This window comes from Puma concolor, chromosome B3 (assembly GCF_028749965.1).
Source record: "Puma concolor isolate L17-30 chromosome B3, mPumCon1.1.hap2, whole genome shotgun sequence".
NCBI classification, from domain to species: domain Eukaryota; kingdom Metazoa; phylum Chordata; class Mammalia; order Carnivora; family Felidae; genus Puma; species Puma concolor.
The window spans coordinates 87,013,199-87,032,571 of NC_141672.1; the positions used below are offsets into that span (position 1 = coordinate 87,013,199).

Here is a 19,373-nt window from a genome sequence, read left to right on the forward strand (position 1 = left end):
ATCTTCTTGGCAGCATTATTTGTAACAGCCAAAAGTGGAAACAACTCATTTTTCATAGTTATCATTCATAAAAGCCAAAAAGTAGAAACAATCCAATTAATTCATTAACTGATACGTGGATAAGTAAATGCAGTACGTTCATACTATGGAATCTTATTTGGCCATAAAAAGGAATAAAGTACAGGTACATGCTACTGAATGAACTCTGAAAACATGCTAAGCAAGAAGCTAGACACAAAGGATCACATATCGTTCCATATGCATGAAATGTCTAGAACAGGCACATTTATAGTGACAAGTAGCTGCCTGGGGCTGAGGGGAATGGAGAAAATGAGAGGAAACAGCTAAGGGGATTGGGGTTTCTTTCTGGAGAAAACATTCTGGAATTATATAGTGACAACAGTTACACATCTCTATCAATATACTAAAAACCACTGAATTATACACTTTAAAAGGGTAAATATTTTTAGTATATGAAATACATTTCAATAAAGCTTTTATTACAACCACCACCATCAAGATCTAAACATAAAAGTAAGGGGTACCTGGTGGCCGATTTTGGCTCAGGTCATGATCTCACATTTTGTGGGTTCAGGCCCCGCATCGGGCTCTGTGCTGACAGCTCAGAGACTGGAGCCTGCTTCCAATTCTGTGTCTCCCTCTCTCTCTCTGCCCCTCTCCCACTTGCAGTCTGCCTCCCTCTCCCTCAAAAATAAATAAACACAAAAATAAATAAATAGATAGATAGATAGATAGATAGATAGATAAAAGTAAAATGATGTATGGGGCGCCTGGGGTAGCTCAGTTGGTTAAAGGTCAGCTCAGGTCACAATCTCAGTTTGTGAGTTTGAGCCCCATATTGAGCTCTCTATGGTCAGCATGGAGCCTACTTGGGATCCTTCTCTCTATGCTTCCCCTGCTTGTTCTCTCTCAAAAATAAATAAACATTAAAAAAAAAAAAAGGATACTGACATATCTTCAATGAATGTTAACCAGAAGCTAAATACCCGACATGAAGGTCTGAGATTTCTCCTGAAACCTTTACCTCCTTGTCTTTACTATACTTATTCTGGTGAAGTTTCTTATATTTGTGCAGCCGCAACATGTTATGAAGTTCTTCTCTGCTGAGGTTGAGTTCTTCCTCTTCTTCTTCTTCTTCATTGTCTTCACTCTGAGAATCTGCCTCACTGGACTCATCACTTAGCAGAATGCTCTGCAAATGGGAGGAAATGGAAATGGAATCTCTCGCTACGAAGTAATTCCGTTTATAATCCACGCATTTTTCCCCAACACAAGGACAGAAATAGCTGGAAGACAGTCATTCCAGTTTCCCTTACATTATCCTTTACCAATCTAAGTGGAAAAGAAAAAGGTACCAACTGAACCTAGTATGCATGAATTCGAGAGCAGTAACACATGGAAATGCTGTAAACAGCAACAAAGCTTGATATCACTAAGTACTTACACTTAACATAAGATATTTTAGCTCTCAAATACCAAGGCAAAAAAACTAAAAACAAAGAAACAATCTATTGGGTATAAAGGAATATAGAAAGCAAGCTGTGATGGCTAATTAAGGAGAAACAACCCAAAAAATATTAATTGATTTTGATATTATCCAGATAATGAAATGTTATTCAGCCATGAAAAGGAAAGTAGTTCTGATCTGTGCCACAACATGAGTGAACCTTGAAAACTATGCTAAGTGAAATAAGCTAAGTACAAAGGACTGTGTATGATATGGACTTCACTTATATGAAATGTCCAGAATAGGCAAATCCATAGGGAAAGAAAACAGATTAGTGGCTGCCAGGGGTGGGGGAAGTAGAAAATGGGAAGTGACTGCTAATAAGTGCAGTTTCTTTTTGGAATGATGAAAATATTCTGGAATTAGTGGTAAGGGCCACACAAAACTTTATGAATACACTAAAAATTACTAAATTATATACTTTAAATGGGTAGATTTTATGGCATATCAATTATATTTCGATTTTTACAAATGTGATAAGCTAAACAAAGATTTCTGCATTCCCGAGAGCCACGCTGATATGAAGCAAATTAGAACCTTTTAAAGGACTTAGTGATAACAATAAAAGAGTACCTTTAAATTACTTTGAGCTATTCACAGGAAAATTAAGCAATAGAGAAAATATTGGTTTCAATAGAAGAAATGCTAACTCAGTTGGGCCAATGACTGTTATCTTGTAAGAATATCAACAAGATTATACCATTTCCTTGCCTATGAACACTCACAGAAATTTACCAGACTAAAATACAAATTCCTTAACATGTTTGTTATACAAGACCCTACACAATCAGGTTCTTGAACCTCATCTTCTATCATCCCCTCTCATTGTGCTCCAGCCATACTAGCCTTCATTCTCCCCCAAACATACTGTGTTGCATCCTGTGTCAGGAAGTTTGCAATTGTGTTCCTTCTGACTGAAATGCTCTTATCTGAGGGGTGCCTGGGTGGTTCAGTGGGTTAAGTATCTGACTCTTGATTTCAGCGCAGGTCATGATCTCACAGTTCATGAGTTCGAGCCCCAGGTCAGGCTCTGCACTGACCATGTGTAGCTTGTTTGGGATTCTCTCTCCCCACTCCCGCACTCTCTCTCAAACAATTTTAAAAAATGGTCTTATGTAAAACATTCACATAGTCCTGATAATTCAGAAATCACCTGAAATGTTACCTCTTTAAAAAAGCCATTTCTATTTCTTTGTTTACAGACATTACTCACTACCTCCCCCCATCTGAATGTAAGCTCTACAGGGCAGGAATGCTGTCTGTCTACAACAGTATCAGACAGATACGATGTATTCAATCACCATTTGTTGAACTACTCAGTAACTAATGAAAAGGACATTAATAACCCTGATGACACTGTGAGCCAGTGAGAGCAAAGATCTCATGTTTTTTTTACTCCTTGCTCTTCACAGTACTCTATGCTCAGAAATGATTGCTAAAGTGAACTTCATTGAGGCCTCTACATTTTTCTCCATGATCTCTTCAAAAAACTACACCCAGAATAGAAGACTCTTCTCTAGAAAAATCTCTGCCAATGTGCCAGAATGAATCAAGAACTTTCCTTTCTATTTGTAATTTTAGTAGGTTATTTGAATCATAAATATTTGCCTTATCTCTTACCTTTAGCCACTTTCTGCTTTTCTTCAACTTAGAGAAGTTATATAAATTCCCTTTGTCAGATTTTGATTCTGTGTGAAGAAACATAAAGAACAACAAAAAATGAAAGGACGACTGCCCCAAGAGAACGGATAGTCCAAAGAGGGACCTCATACCACACTGACCTGACTGCAGAACTCCATTCAGTGAGTATGTGTTTAACATTCCAGAATTGCCTGCTCCAGAAGTTTCACCAAGCAATGAATTTGGAGGTTCTTCCTTAACTTGTATTAAGGGATCCCCAGACTGGGGCAATAAAGGATTACTGTCATCCAGTCCATCTTCACTTTCATCACTATAAATTAAAGAATGATAAATCTACAATCACAGCTGACCCAGCAGAATATTTTCATTTATGGTTAGTAGACAGAAGAAATGGATCCTTTAAATAAGTTAATTGTGTTCTATTTGAAAGAAGGAAGAAAAAAATATCACACATACCAAAAACCATAAAATACATAAATGCTAAAACTAAAGAGATAATGGGAATCAGAAATGTGGTCAAACATTGGGAACATGTAATGGCATACCTAGAAATATTCCTGTTGAAGATGGCTGATGTCTGTCGCAAGAAATGGTCCAACCGGAGGGCCCTCTCCAGGTACTGAAGATAGAGGGGCTTTGCCAGCTCAGTGCAGCCGCCATCGTCCCCGGCACCCAACTCCGAGGCCATAGAACAAATCTGTCTTCATGCACAAGGGTCTCCGACTTCACGGCTACAGAAGCAATAAAATAAGAATACTGTTTATTCTCCTTTTATTTTCCTTACATGCCATCAATGTGAAGAGAAACCAGACCTTCTACAACACATGACAAGAAAATAGTAGTCTATAGAAAGATCTTAATAAAGTTTCTCAGTACGCACTGTTTCCTAATACAAAGGCAGAAATGAAAAGAATGAGAACATCAAGGGGCACTTCGGCATATCAGTTGGTTAAACGTCCAACTTCGACCCAGGTCATGATCCTGAGCTTCATGGGTTCAAGCCCCGCGTCGGGCTCTGTGCTGACAGCTTGGAGCCTGGAGCCATGTCTCCCTCTCTGTCTGCCCCTCCCCTGCTTGCACTCTCTCTGTCTCCCAAAAATAAATAAACATTGAAAAAAATTTTTTTAAAGAATAAGAACATCAAAGTATAGAAATATTGTCATGTGTCACAACAAAAATTCATATACTTCTTTCAAACAGTACCTTAAAATTTACACCTACTTCACTTCTGTCCTACAATTAACAATCATTCACAATTATCTAAAATCTACTCCACAAGCTCTCTCTGTACACCTCAGAGAGGACACCTGTTCTCAGCATCACCTTCAAAACAGCTGTTCCCTTTTTCGTTTTTTTTTTTTCAACGTTTTTTATTTATTTTTGGGACAGAGAGAGACAGAGCATGAACAGGGGAGGGGCAGAGAGAGAGGGAGACATAGAATCGGAAGCAGGCTCCAGGCTCTGAGCCATCAGCCCAGAGCCCGACGCGGGGCTCGAACTCAGGAACCGCGAGATCGTGACCTGGCTGAAGTCGGACGCTTAACCGACTGCGCCACCCAGGCGCCCCCCCTTTTTCGTTTTTTATTTACACTTGTACATGTGTGAGGTATTCCATTTACAAGGGAACAGATACATTAGCAGAGTATTTTACACACTTATAAACATTCTTGAAAGTGTTAGAAATGATTTAGAAAAATGGAAGAGAGTATAAGAGTGAAAAACAAAGGTAAAGCCTGTGCATTTTTTTTTTTTTGCTACCTTACGGTGTTAAAGGAAACCATAACATCTTGCAGTTGTCTTCTCTTTTTATTAAAGTTCTTAGAAGTTTCCTAATATAATCTTTCTTCTTGAAGAAATGTTAAAAAATTCCCCCAGCTAATCTATAGATTGAACATAATCTCCAACAAAATCACACTTTTCTTTTTCAGAACCTGACAAGCTAATTCTTAAATTTATATAGAAATGCAAAGAAACCAAAATAACCAGAGTAATTTTGAAAAAGAACTGGGTTGAACAACTTATGCTTCTTGACTTTAAAACATATTAAGGGTGCCTGGGTGGTTCAGTTGGTTAAGTGTGACTTCGGTTCAGGTCATAATCTCACAGTTCGTGGGTTCGAGCCCTGCGTCGAGCTCTGTGCTGACAGCTCGGAGCCTGGAGCCTGCTTCGGATTCTGTGTCTCCCTCTCTCTCTGTTCCTCCCCTGCTCACACTCTGTCTCTCTCTCTCACTCTCTCAAAAATAAAGATTAAAAACAAATTAAAAAAAAACATATTAAAAAGCCACAATAATCAGGTCAGTGTGATAATGGCATAAAGATATCACACAGACCAACAGAACAAACCTGAAAATCCAGAAATAAACCTATACATTTACAATCAATTTTCAGTGAAGGTGATAAGGTGGTTGAATGGAAGAACAGACAGTCTTTTCAACTGGATATCCACTTACAAAAAGATTAATTTAAACCTTTACCTTACACTATGCATAAAAATTAACTCAAATGGATCAGAGACCTAGTAAACCCCAAACTATAAATTTTCTACCAAAAAACACCAGGAGAAAATCTTCATGATCTTGGTTAATCAAAAAGTCTTTGGATATGGGGCGCCTGGGTGGCGCAGTCGGTTGAGCGTCCAACTTCAGCCAGGTCACGATCTCGCAGTCCGTGAGTTCGAGCCCTGCGTCGGGCTCTGGGCTGATGGCTCAGAGCCTGGAGCCTGTTTCCGATTCTGTGTCTCCCTCTCTCTCTGCCCCTCCCCCATTCATGCTCTGTCTCTCTCTGTCCCCCAAAAAATAAATAAACGTTGAAAAAAAAATTTAAAAAAAAAGTCTTTGGATATGACATCAAAAGCACAATCCATTAAAAAAAAAATGCTGATAATTAGGCCACGAAAATTTAAAACTTTTGGAATTCAAGCAGTATTAGCAAAAAGATAAAAACAAGCCACAGGAGAAGAAAATATCTGCAAGTTGTGTATCTGATAAAGGACTTGTATACAAATATCTAGTTATAAAGTCATGGAAATGCAAAGTATAACATAGAGAATACAGTCAATAATATCTTAGTAACAGTAACAGATAGTGACTACAGCCAACAGAGTGAGCACTAAGTAACATGTAGAACTGTCAAATCACTATGTTGCATACCTGACGCTAATATAACATTGTATATCAACTATACTTCAATATAAAAAATAATTACATGAATATTCATGAAAAGGCTGTAAAACTAACGAACAATAAATTGCTGTGGAAATCCAAAAGAAGTAATAATAATTTTAAGATGATATCTAACTTTTTTATGTATCCTCTAAAGATCTGCCTTCTCTACTTCAGGGAATCTTTTAAGAATAAAACAGTAAGTATATGTGAAAAGGCTTTATAAGAAATACCAGCGTATTGGGGCACCTGGGTGGCTCACTCAGTTAAGTGTGCAACTCTTGATCACGGCTCAGGTCGCGATCTTGCTTTCAGGAGATCAAGCCCCATGTCGGGCTCTGCACTGACACCATGGAGCCTCTTTGGGATTCTCTCTCCTCTCTCTCTCTCTCTCTCTCTCTCAGCCCCTCCCCTGCTGGTGCCCTAAGTAAATTAAATTAAAATTTTTTAAAAACGCCAGAGTATTTTCAAACAGTGTATGTTCAAATATTCAGAGTTGGAAGGGATCATAGAGATTATGTAGTCCAACTGGGTCATTTTACAGATGAGGAAACTAAAACCATAAAGATTAAATAATTTGTTCACAATCACTGAGCTCTTTTGCAGAGCCAGGTTTCCTGGTTCCTAAACCGGTCTTTTTTTAATCTCAGCAAACTGTCTCTCCAGACAGGATCTACCACTCAGTTTGCTCAGGTTTATACTTTGGTGTTAAAAAGAACACAATCCCAAGAACCAAATATTTTCAAAGCACCAATTCTTCAGAGTATAAAAATAAATAAACACGTTTTGAAAAAGCAAGACAATTTAAACAAAATGCACAAGGATTACAGGTGACTTTAAAATTTTACTTGCATTATTTGAAATATCTTTCTAGAAACCATTCTTGCTCACTGAGGTGCAGGGTTTTGTAAAAGCATTAACAACTAGGATTTATGTTAAGCTAAACAGATTAGTCCTTAGTTCAAGGTCAATAAATGGCCAATATAAGCTGTCAATAACCACCATTTTTTAGCTGATTTCATTACAAAGACACTAACACAGAATAACAGGTTAATAGAATAGCCTTACCTAAAGTTCAATTCAATATTGTTTTTAAAATTTAGACTTAGAATTATTAAAGAAGAAATGGTCAATAGGGCGCCTGGGTGGCTCCGTCGGTTAAGTGTCCGACTTCGGCTCAGGTCATGATTTCATGGTTCGTGAGTTCGAGCCCCACATCGGGCTCTGTGATGACAGGTCAGAGCCTGCAGCCTGCTTCAGATTCTGTGTCTCCTTCTATCTCTATCCCTCCCCCAACTTGTGCTCTGTCTCTGTCTCTCAAAAATAAATAATGTAAAAAAAATTTTTCTTTTAAATAAAAAAAAAAAAAGGTCATAATTTTTAGTTGAAATAGGCAGGCAACAAATTAATTTGTTTATAGTGTTTCCATGTTGGAAGAAAACCATTTTGGATGCTAGGTTGAAACTACTGTGTGTTCACTCAAAACAGAATCTCACTGGCAGAATTTATAACAAGGGTGGCAAGGCTTGAAGCTCATAAAGCTAAGATTCTGAACTGTTCTGATAGCAAAAATCTTCACTATATAACCTATTTAATCTAAACTTTGTATTCAGGTGAATTACATCAGGAAGTGTTACTAGGTTTCAATGGGGGGGGCGGACTTGTAGCCACAATATATAAAGAACTCCTACAACAACTCAGTAAGAAGACAACTAAAAAATGGGCAAAAGACTTTGAATACACATTTCACGAAGAAAGATACACAAATGGCTAATAGCACATAAAGATGCTCAACATCAAAAAAATGCAAATCAAAATGGCAGTGAACCACACTATACTCACCAGAATGGCTATAATAAAAAAGATAGATTATAACAACTGTTTGGGAGGCTGCTTGGGTGGCTCAGTCAGTTGAGCATCTGCCCCTTGATTTCGGTTCTGGTCATGATCTCACAGTTCGTGGGTTCGAGCCCTGCATCGGACTCTGTGCTGACACTGCGGAGCCTGCTTGGGATTCTCTGTCTCTCTTTCTCTCTGCCCCTTCACCACTTGCGCTCTCTCTCCCTCAAAATAAACATTTTTTTTTTTAAAGTAAAATACTATAACCACTATAGAAAACAGTTGGGCACTTTCTTAAAATTTTAAACATAGAGCTACCCATATGACCTAGCACTTCTACTCCTAGTTATTTACTCAAGAAAAATAAAACCACGTGTCTACCCACAGCTTTTAATGTGAATGTTCAGTGGCATTATTCCTAATAGTCAAAAAGCAAAACAATCCAAATGTTTATCAACCAGTGAATAAACAAAATACATATCCACACAATGGAGTATTATCAGCAATAAAAAGGAATGAACAATTGATACATACAACAACATGAATGGACCTCAAAAACATTATGCGGAGTTAAAAAAAAAAAAAAAAAAAAAGGCCAGACAGAAAAGACCACATATTATAGAATTCCACTTACATGAAATAACCACCAAAGGAAATCTATGGAGTCTGGAAGTACATTAGTGGTTGGCTGTGTATGCAAAAGGAGACTGATTGCAAATGGATATGAGACTTCTTTTTTAGGGAAAGAGGGAATGTGCTAAACACATGCTGTATTGTTGGTTATACAATTCTGTAAGTTTGTTTAAAATCAATGAACTATACATTTAAATGAGGTAAATTTCATATGTAAAATAGCAGTCTTTGTTAACACAAAGAGAAAAGAATGTTAAAAGTTCTTTTTTATAAGGCTTTAATAGGTTCTACTTTTCATTGTGGGAACTAACATGCACCCACTGCAAAAGATTTTCAGCGTTTCAAGGAAACGCTTTCAAAAATACAGCAAAATTCTCCAAGAGAATATATGTAATTCATCTTGATGTACATACCTATAAATTAAAGCATATAAAATTGCTAATTGGCCTCTTCCTAAGGTTTTACTAAAAAATAAGTGATCTCATTGTGTCTGGCTAGCTCAGTCGTTGAAGCATGTGACTCTTGATCTCGGAATTGTGAGTTGGAGCCCCACATTGGGTACAGAGATAACTTAAAAATAAAATCTTTAAAAAAAATAACTGACCTTATGTATTTATTTTGGCTGATAATGAAAATGGTCCTAATTAAGGAGGTTTGCAAGTATGACTACAAAGTAATACTGGGTGATTCAAAAAGAACTATTTTCAAATATAATTCCTCAGTAACTAAGCTGTACACGAACATGAAATCAAAACCAATTTGTCCAAGAAAGACCAAAGTTACTTCTATTACAATGCTCAATAATATGTGGCCCCATGTGACTCCCAGTATGCATCAATCCTGTAGTCTGATTCTCCCAGAATGACTTTGTAAAATATCACCATTCATGGCAGAAATATCAAGCATGATGCACTCTCTTATTTCCACAAGTCTAAAAAAGAGAAGTTGCTACAAGTATGAAATTTCTGACATATCTCCACAAGTAGTAGTCTTATCATGATACCTGGAAAGTAAGGGAATATTTTTAAAGTGTTCAATTAGATTCCTTTTATTGTGGTAAAATATACATAACCTATGGGGCGCCTGGGTGGTGCAGTCGGTTAAGCGTCCGACTTCAGCCAGGTCACGATCTCGCGGTCCGTGAGTTCGAGCCCCGCGTCAGGCTCTGGGCTGATGGCTCAGAGCCTGGAGCCTATTTCCGATTCTGTGTCTCCTCTCTCTCTGCCCCTCCCCCGTTCATGCTCTGTCTCTCTGTCCCAAAAATAAATAAACGTTGAAAAAATAAAAAATAAAAAATAAATATATACATAACCTAAAATTTACCACTTTAATCATTTTTAAGTGTTCAGTGGCATCAAGTGCATTCACAGAGTGGTGCCAATCATCCATCAACACCATCCTCCATTATTTTTTAATCGCCTTTAAGACTGGTGGCCTCTCTATTCAACCCAAATGCCTTGGCCATCTGTTAAAAGGGGCTTCTCTGAGGCACCTGGCTTGCTCAGTCAGTAGAGCCTGCAACTCTTGATGTCAGGGTTGTTAAGTTCAAGCCCCACACTGGGTACAGCAATTACTTAAAACTAAAATCTGGGGGTAAAAAAAAGCAGCTGCTTCTCTAATAACCTATACTTTCATCTCCTACATTTGTCTCTTATTCTCCACAAAGAAACAACAGGGCCATGCTAACCTGACCCACCAGCTGTTATCCAACTTCAACAGAGCACAAGACATTTCTCAACAACCGTTTAACCCACCTCTTATCAATTGTTTCTCATTCTCTACAAAGACTATTGCAGTTTCTCTCTTCCTCAAAATTATAAATTCATTCTCTCTTTCTTGGAAGGGCTTGAGGAGCAAATCTCTCCAATCTTTTCTATTCCACTGTAGTTCATTCTTTTCTGTACTTTTTCCTTGTAGTATTTGAGTCACAAATAAAAGCCACAAAAAAAGACTATCAGTCTACATTTGTTAACTCTTCAGTCAAGGTGACTCTACATACTGATGCACAGACAGGACTACTTCATTATGTCATCCACTGTGGGTCATGCCCATGCAGTCACATGTTAAAATACATACAATACACATATTATTGTAAGTTACTTTATTTTTTCCAATGTAGTATAATTGGAGCATTATACTGCCTTTTAAATTTATATACACATAGGTGCGCCTGGGTGGCTCAGTCGGTTAAGTGTCCAACTTCGGCTCAGGTCATGATCTCATGGTTCATGAGTTTGAGCCCCATATTGGGCTCCGTGCTGACAGCTCAGAGTCTGGAGCCTGCTTCGGATTCTGTGTCTCCCTCTCTCTGCCCCTCCCCTGCTCATGCTCTGTCTCTCAAAAATAAATAAATGTTAAAATTTTTTTAATTTATATTTACATATAAATTTATATATACTTTTATACAAAATATTATCTGAAGATTTCATTTCAGGATAGAAAAGAGAATACTATAAAGCATTTTCATAAAAAGGGAGAGTTGGGTCTGAAAAGGATGAAAGACCCACTCTCTCTGATAAAGCACTATTTATCAAAATGGATAAACAAAAGTCAATATTGTTGGCTAACACTTACTTCTGGATACTCTTCAGGTCTCTGACAACTTCTTGGACTAATCCTTCCTTACCTCCTTAATGGAAACTTTATTCTATATGTGGAGTCTACTACAGTTCTGTCATCTATCCTTATCCTTTAGAAAATCTCACCTACTTCCAAATTTGGATTAATACCGCTGTATATGGCTGACTTTCTGGCTTCCATCTTACAAAGTACACAATCCATATTTCTAGATGCTTGTTGGATTCTATCCTTGATATACCACTGAACCCTTCAAACTCAAAACTTCTCATCTGCCCCTATACCAGCTAGTTCATCTGTCTTTCCTATTTATACAACAGTGAGCTATTCAAACTCAAAATCTGTTAATCATTTTTACATCACTCTCGACTTCTCTGTTTACAATCTCCATGTCTACTTAATTCTTCTCTAGGGATGATGTCTGGAATCTGTCCTTGTTTTCATTTAGGTTCTTATCATCTCACACCTAGATTACTGCTTCCTAATTTGGCATCCCACCTCCAGGTTCTTCTCGCTCTAATCCACCCTCACAGCAACTGCCAGATCAGTATTCCCAAAACATTGCTCTGATTATGTTGTTATCCCTCAACAGCTTTCCAAAATTCAATAAAGTCTAAATTCCTCTGCCTGAAATTCAAAGACCTTTATCATCTGGCTCCAACTTACCTTTCCAATTTAATCTTTTACTACCTTCTTACACTCCAGACAAGTTAAGAATACCCTGAAGATGTCTCTTAACTTCCTGTCAGACCCATCCCAATCTTCAGGTGTTCTTTAAAATTTATCTGACCACATACTGCCATTTCAAAGACTGAAAGGACTATTAATATATGCTGTTAGAGCCAATTCACCATTGATTGGCCTGCTTCATACCCTGAACTCTGGCTCTTAAAACCTGGTTATCCTCCAACTGGACTCTGATCATACTTCAGAAGCCCTGACTACAGTTTGATATCCATGGTAAAGTGTCTACTCCTAAATCATACTCACATACATCATATTTCCTCACCTGTGTACCCATGTGTGATCCCAGAATGACTGCTTTGCACTGTCTAGTTACTGCAATGTCTTTATGGAAGCTGCCTTGCATTTGTCCTACAAATTATGTTTCTGTAGGAAAAGTCTTACCAAGTTGAACCAAAATCCTTCAAAGACAAAATGAAATATCTCATTGCAGGAAACACTCATAGATTATTCCCAAGTAAGACTATTCTCTCTTCTCTGAAGTTCTAAATGGTTGAAAGCCTGGCACTTACATGATAATACAGTCTACTTACTGTATACATGCATGCCTTATTTCTCTTCCTAAACTATAAACTATTTGAGCAAATAGTCCCTATCTCATTAATCTATTTTGGTTCTAGTATTTACAAATGACCACATTAATTTGCTTTTTCATGCAAATTAAAAATCAAAGGTCAAAGCTACAAAACTCTAGTTCTTTTTGTTGTTGTTATTTATTTATTGAGCAGGAAAGCATGTGTGAGCGGGAAGGGGGAGAGAGAGAGGGAGAGAGAATCTCAAGCATGCTCCGTGCTGAGAGCATGAAGCCTGACACAGGGCTCAAACTCACGAACTGTTAGATCATGACTGGAGACGAAATCGAGAACTGGATGCTTAGCCAACTGAGCCACCCAGGAGCCCCCAAAACTCTGTTTCTGCTACATTCTACATAAAGATCATCTACAGTCCATGACCATATGAGGCCTCTACTCCATCCTGGACACATGACTTGGGGGATGAAAGCTTGAATAAAACAAATGAAAAGATACGAAAGTAGTCAAATAACAGAAAGTTAAGCAGAATGGGTTCAAACCTTCATTATCCACACTTGCTGAACAGGAGAATGCATGTACTAAAAATCTTTTAGGCAATTCCACATAAAAATAATCTCAGACAAGCTTTAGATAAGAGGTAAGAGGTAAGAGGAGAGCAAGGTGTTACTGCTAGACAAGAATCTGAAGGATACCTGCACCAAATGCCAATGCTAACCAGAGGACAGGATTTTTATCTTCTCCCAAATGATAAGCCTGACAAAGATAACTACTTGGAGAGAAAGTCACCCTATCTCTAGATGGAGATGAGCTAAGAAGCACTGTTCAAATGATAGCTTAAACAGCTTTTAGTTTGGTTTAAAAATTTTTTCTTTCTGGGGCGCCTGGGTGGCGCAGTCGGTTAAGCATCTGACTTCAGCCAGGTCACGATCTCGCGGTCCGTGAGTTCGAGCCCCGCGTCGGGCTCTGGGCTGATGGCTCAGAGCCTGGAGCCTGTTTCCGATTCTGTGTCTCCCTCTCTCTCTGCCCCTCCCCCGTTCATGCTCTGTCTCTCTCTGTCCCAAAAATAAATAAACGTTGAAAAAAAAAAAATTAAAAAAAAAAATTTTTTTTTCTTTCAATTTTTAAAGAGAGAAGAGTTGGCTTTTTACCTTTTTGTCTAACAGCAATGGTAAGAACGTGATATATAATGACCACTTCATAAAGTACTACAAACTGCAATGATGGCCATTAACAATTATTTGTCTTAAGACCTACCCATTTAAACTTTGCATGCTTAAATCTATTTTCACCTCTGATTTCCTCTTTATAGACCATGCCCAAAATTGGTTTCATACCAATCATTTGGAGAAGCACTTCCCAAAGTTTGCTTCTCTGAATACTAGGATCAAGATATTGGAGCACCTGGCTGGCTCAGTCAGTACAGTGCACGATTCTTGATCTCAGGGTTGGAAGTTTGAACTGCATGGTGGGTACAGAGATCACTTAAAAATAAAATCTTTAGCAGTGTCTGGGTGGCTGTCAGTTGAGTGTCCGACTTCAGTTCAGGTCATGATCTCTCTGTTCATGGATTTGAACCCTGCATGGGCTCTACACTGACAGCAGGGAGCCTGCCTGGGATTCTCCCTCTCTCTTTGTCCCTCCCCCACTCACACTCTATCTCTCCCAAATAAAACGAACTTAAAAAAAATAATATAATAAAAAGTTTTAAATAAAGTCTTTAAAAAATATATTAAATGTCCATTAATACTGAAAATATTAAAGCATTAAAGTTAGGCCTAAGATTTTTTAGTCTTCAATATGCTAATGTGCTCATAATCTCTCTCTAAAAGGCATTCCAAACTTATTTGACTTTTTTAGCAAAATACCAATCAAAATAGCTCAGAGAACACTAGATAGGGCATCAATGATTCAGTCAAATATCTAAATAAAGAGTTCAATTATATCTGCCTTTAAGAAGTAATTCCTAAATTTACCAAAACTAATACAGAAAAGGCCAAATAAAGTTATAGCTCTTGGAACAGATCTATAGCTATGAAGCATTTGCAGGACTAAAGACAGCCTGTAGGTTACAGGCTGTAGCTTATACAAAAGGCCAAACATTAAGGGAACAAAATAACTGAATTTCCCACCTCAGCTCCCCTATAACTCAGACACTCTATAGCCCAAACTAGTTGTGACTGAAAGTGATCTACTACATCAGATCCACAGGTTATACTGATAATTTGTAGGACAATGGCACAAATAGCAGGACCAGGCCAAGTAAATGAATTTCGTATTATTTTCATAAATGGAAATAAGACCAAAAAGAAGTGAGATATAATTTTCATATGAACATTAAGAGTAACATTTCATTCACTCAGGCATTCAATTGCTGAACTCTAAAGTGCAGTGTAGAAAAAATTGTTTCCTTCAGAATTCAGTTTAATAGAAAAGACTCAAATAACAATAAAAAAATACACTTGGGAAGTCACTTAAAAGATATACAGATAATGTGCCATTGGAGTTTAGGAAAAAAATGATTATTTGTTGAGTGTTAGATCACGTTAAGTGTCACAATAAATTTGTCTCCAACTATAAATTCTTGGGAAGGAGAGTCCTTTATTCTGAGGTGGATAGTTTTCCTAAAAATTTGGAAGTTAAAATGTCTTTATCGTAAGCCATAATGGTGATATTAGTGTTTTTTGTTTTGTTAAATGTCCTTACTTAGAAAAAAAGAAAAAAAAAAAAGGGCCAGCATATCTGCCAGTCCCTAAAATTATTTGGAAATTTTACTGGACCAGGAAATCCAAATTGCTAGGAACCAATCACTGGCTTAGCTAGTTGACCTGTGACAAGTGGGACATACAGACTCACTTCTGGGCTCTGCCTTCCGACAGTCGTGACTTTCAGCTAATGCACTTTGGTGGGTTTCAGGCTCCCTATTCCAAATGTGGGGAGACTTGTCCTGGCCTAAGCTCTCCCCAGGAATGTTTTGAGGACACATTTTAAGAAACTAAAGACCTTTAGGAAAGGAGGAGTTCGATATTTATACGGTATTGTGGCTCCTTTATAAAAAAAAACAAAACAAAACCAAAAAAAAGGTGGGGGTGCATGGGTGGCTCAATCAGTTAAGCATCTGACTCTTGATTTCAGCTCAGGTCATGATCTCACTGCTACTGAGTTCAAGCCATGTGTCAGACTCTGCACTTATAGCATGCAGCCTGCTTGGGATTCTCTCTTTCCCTCTCTCCCTGCCCATCCCCCCAACTCAAAATAAAGAAACTTAAAAAAAAAAAAAAAAAAAAAAAAGGAATGTGTCACTCCTGACTGTATTAGTCATTAGTTATAAATATCTATATCTTTGGGGCGCCTGGGTGGCGCAGTCGGTTAGGCGTCCGACTTCAGCCAGGTCATGATCTCGCGGTCCGTGAGTTCGAGCCCCGCGTCAGGCTCTGGGCTGATGGCTCAGAGCCTGGAGCCTGTTTCTGATTCTGTGTCTCCCTCTCTCTCTGCCCCTCCCCCGTTCATGCTCTGTCTCTCTCTGTCCCAAAAATAAATAAACGTTGAAAAAAAATTTTAAATATCTATATCTTTGATGAGGGAACAGCAGATTAAGATATGGAAGATTCTGAGGCACCTGGGTGGCTCAGTCGGTTAAGCGTCTGACTTTGGCTCAGGTCAGGATCTTGTGGTTGGAGGGGTCAAGCCACTTGTGGGGCTCTGTGCGGACAGCTCAGAGCCTGGAGCCTGCTTTGGATTCTGTGTTTCCCTCACTCTCTGCCCCTCCCCCGCTCCTACTTTATCTCTCTCTCAAAAATAAATAAATATTTAAAACAAAAAAAAATTTTAAGATATGGAAGATCCTTCTATGTATTTCCAACCAAAAGAACAGAAAATGAGTAATTTGACAATCATATAAAATTTAATACTTCCAACTTCCCACCAAAAACAAAAAACAAAAAAAAAAAACAAAAAACAACCAGGTCAAATGGCTCCAATGGTGAATTGTATCAAACATTTATATGTTTGTTTATTAGTATCAATTAGTATCAATGCTTCACAAACTCTTCCCGATCACTGAAGAGTAAAGGACAATTGCCATGTCACTCTATGTGGCCAGCATTACCCTGATTCCAAAGCCACCCAAAGACATAAGAAAACTACAGACTAATATCCCTTATAGAAACAAAAATCTTCAATAAAATATTGACAAATGATTCTAGCAACATATAAAAAGGATTACACATAATTAACAAGTAGAATTTATCCTACAAATGCAAGGTTTGTGTAACAATTACACATCAACCAATGCAGTATATACCACATTAATAGAACAAAGTATAAAAGCCACCTAAGCGGGGCACCTGGGTGGCTCAGTCGGTTGAGCGTCCGACTTCAGCTCAGGTCACGATCTCACAGACTGTGAGTTCGAGCCCCGCGTCGGGCTCTGGGCTGATGGCTCAGAGCCTGGAGCCTGCTTCTGATTCTGTGTCTCCCTCTCTCTCTGCCCCTCCCCCATTCATGCTCTGTCTCTCTCTGTCCCCAAAATAAATAAACGTTAAAAAAAAAAACTAAAAAAAAAAAAAAAAAAAAAAAAGCCACCTAAGCATTTCAATTAACACAAAAATGACTTGACGGAAGCCAATGCCATTTCAAAATAAAAACACTCAATAAATTAGAGATAGAAGGAACTCTCTCAATCTGATAAAAGGCACTTACAAAACGCTCACATATCATTCTAATGTGAAAGAATGCTATCTCCCTTAAAATCAGGAATAAGACAAGATTGCCTACTCTCACAACTCATATTCAAAACTGTACTTAAAAATAAAATTAGGGGTGCCTGGGTGGCTCAGTCAGTTAAGCATCCGACTTCAGCTCAGGTCATGATCTTACGGTTCGTGGGTTCAAGCCCCTTATCAGGCTCTGTGCTGACAGCTCGGAGCCTGCAGCCTGCTTCAGATTCGGTGTCTACCTCTCTCTGCCCCTTCCCCATTTGGGCTCTGTATCTGCCTCTCAAAAATAAATAAAACATTAAAAAAATATTTTTAATAAAGTAAAAATCAAATTAAATAAATAAAATTCTAGTTAGAAGTTCTACCCAGAGCAATTAGGAAAACAAAACAAAACAAATAGCATCCAGACTGGAAAGAAGCAGAACTATTATTTATAGATGACCTGGGGGCACCTGGGTGACTCAGTCACTTGGGCTTCCCACTTCAGCAAAGATCATGATCTCACAGTTTGTGGGTTCGGGCCCCACATCGGACTCTGCTGACAGCTCAGCCTGGAGCCTGCTTCAGATTCTGTGTCTCCCTCTCTCTCTACCCCTACCCTACTCATGTTCTGTCTCTCTCTCTCTTTCAAAAATAAAATAAACATTAAAAAAATTTATAGATGACCTGATCTTATCTAAATAGATAATCCTAAGAAATGCACTAAAATATTATTATAACAAGCTCAGTAATCGTATAGGGTACAAGATCAATATACAAAAATCAATAATATTTCTATATACTAGCATTCAACAATTATAAAATAAAATAAAGAAAATAATTCTATTTACAATAGCATCAAAAAGAACAAAATACAGGAGTGCCTGGTTGGCTTGGACAGTAAAGCACCCGACTCTTGATCTCAAGGTTGTGAGTTTGAGCCCAATGTTGATTGTAGAGATTACTTAAAAATAAAATCTTTAAAAATACTAAAACAAACAAAAAAAAGCAAAACAAAAAAGCCAAAATACTTTGGAATAAATTCAACCAAAGAACTACAAGACTTATATATGTACTGAAAACAAGATATTATTGAAAAAAATTAAAGAACTATATAAATGAAAAGATATCCCATGGTTCTTGGATCAAATGATTTGGTATTTTGAAGATGGTAATGTATCTAGATTAAATATAACACCTATCAAAATCCAAGCTGGCTCTTTTGCAGAAATAGATAAGCTGATCCTAAAATTCATATGGAAATACAAGGGATCTAAGATAGTCAAAACAATTTTGACAATAAAGAACAAAGCTGGAGGGCTCATGTTCCCAATTTCAAAACTTACTACGTAGCTGCAATAGTTAAGATTTGTGGTATGACATAAGGCTAGACATACAGATCAATGCAACAGAATTGAGAGTCCAGAAATAAACCCTTACATTAAGAGTTAACTGATTACAAACAAGGCTGTCAGGATAATTCAATGGGAAAACAACAGCCTTTTCAACAAATGGTGCTATGATTAAAAAGTCACATGCAAAAAAATGAATTTGTATCTCTTTACACACAAAAATTAACCCGGGAGAGATCACAGAAGGAAAACATAGGGATAAATCTTCATAACCCTGAATGAGGTAATGGTTTCTTAGATATCCTACAATAGCAAAAGCAACAAAAGGAAAAAAAGATAAACTGGATTTCATCAAAATTAACTTTAGTGCTATAAACAAAACTATTAAGAAACTGAAAACCCACAAATGGGAGAAAAGATTTCCAAATCATGTATCAGCTGAGGGAGTGATATACCAAATACGTATTTTCATAGACTCTGTGCATTAGTACAGGCATCCACACTGTAAACCAGAGGGAACTATTCTGGTACTAAGACTTCCAGCTGCTTCTGGTATTGCATATGATTCCTTACTTACCAAATGAGAAGATAATGTAGAAAGATCTAGGGTTAAGAATAGTCACAATGAGACATAACCAACTAAGAGAAATGGGGATTACTTAGTTTGCTCC

The 19,373-nt window shown here is 37.7% G+C and overlaps 1 protein-coding gene across 4 annotated transcripts in view; it reads right to left on the reverse strand.

The window, feature by feature from the left end:
* Positions 1-19,373, reverse strand: part of INO80 (INO80 complex ATPase subunit) — a 144,205-nt gene that overhangs the window by 110,461 nt on the left and 14,371 nt on the right. For all 4 annotated transcript variants that reach the window (XR_015252593.1, XR_015252592.1, XM_086710399.1 and 1 more), the window contains exons 2-5: positions 3,715-3,900; positions 3,310-3,479; positions 3,149-3,216; positions 1,046-1,213 (exon numbers count right to left, since the gene is read on the reverse strand). Coding sequence is in view for 2 of the 4 variants with exons in the window: in XM_086710399.1 (XP_086566525.1) it covers positions 1,046-1,213; positions 3,149-3,216; positions 3,310-3,479; positions 3,715-3,857 (549 nt within the window). In the remaining 2 variants the exon portion in view is untranslated. The remainder of the gene's footprint in view (positions 1-1,045; positions 1,214-3,148; positions 3,217-3,309; positions 3,480-3,714; positions 3,901-19,373) is intronic.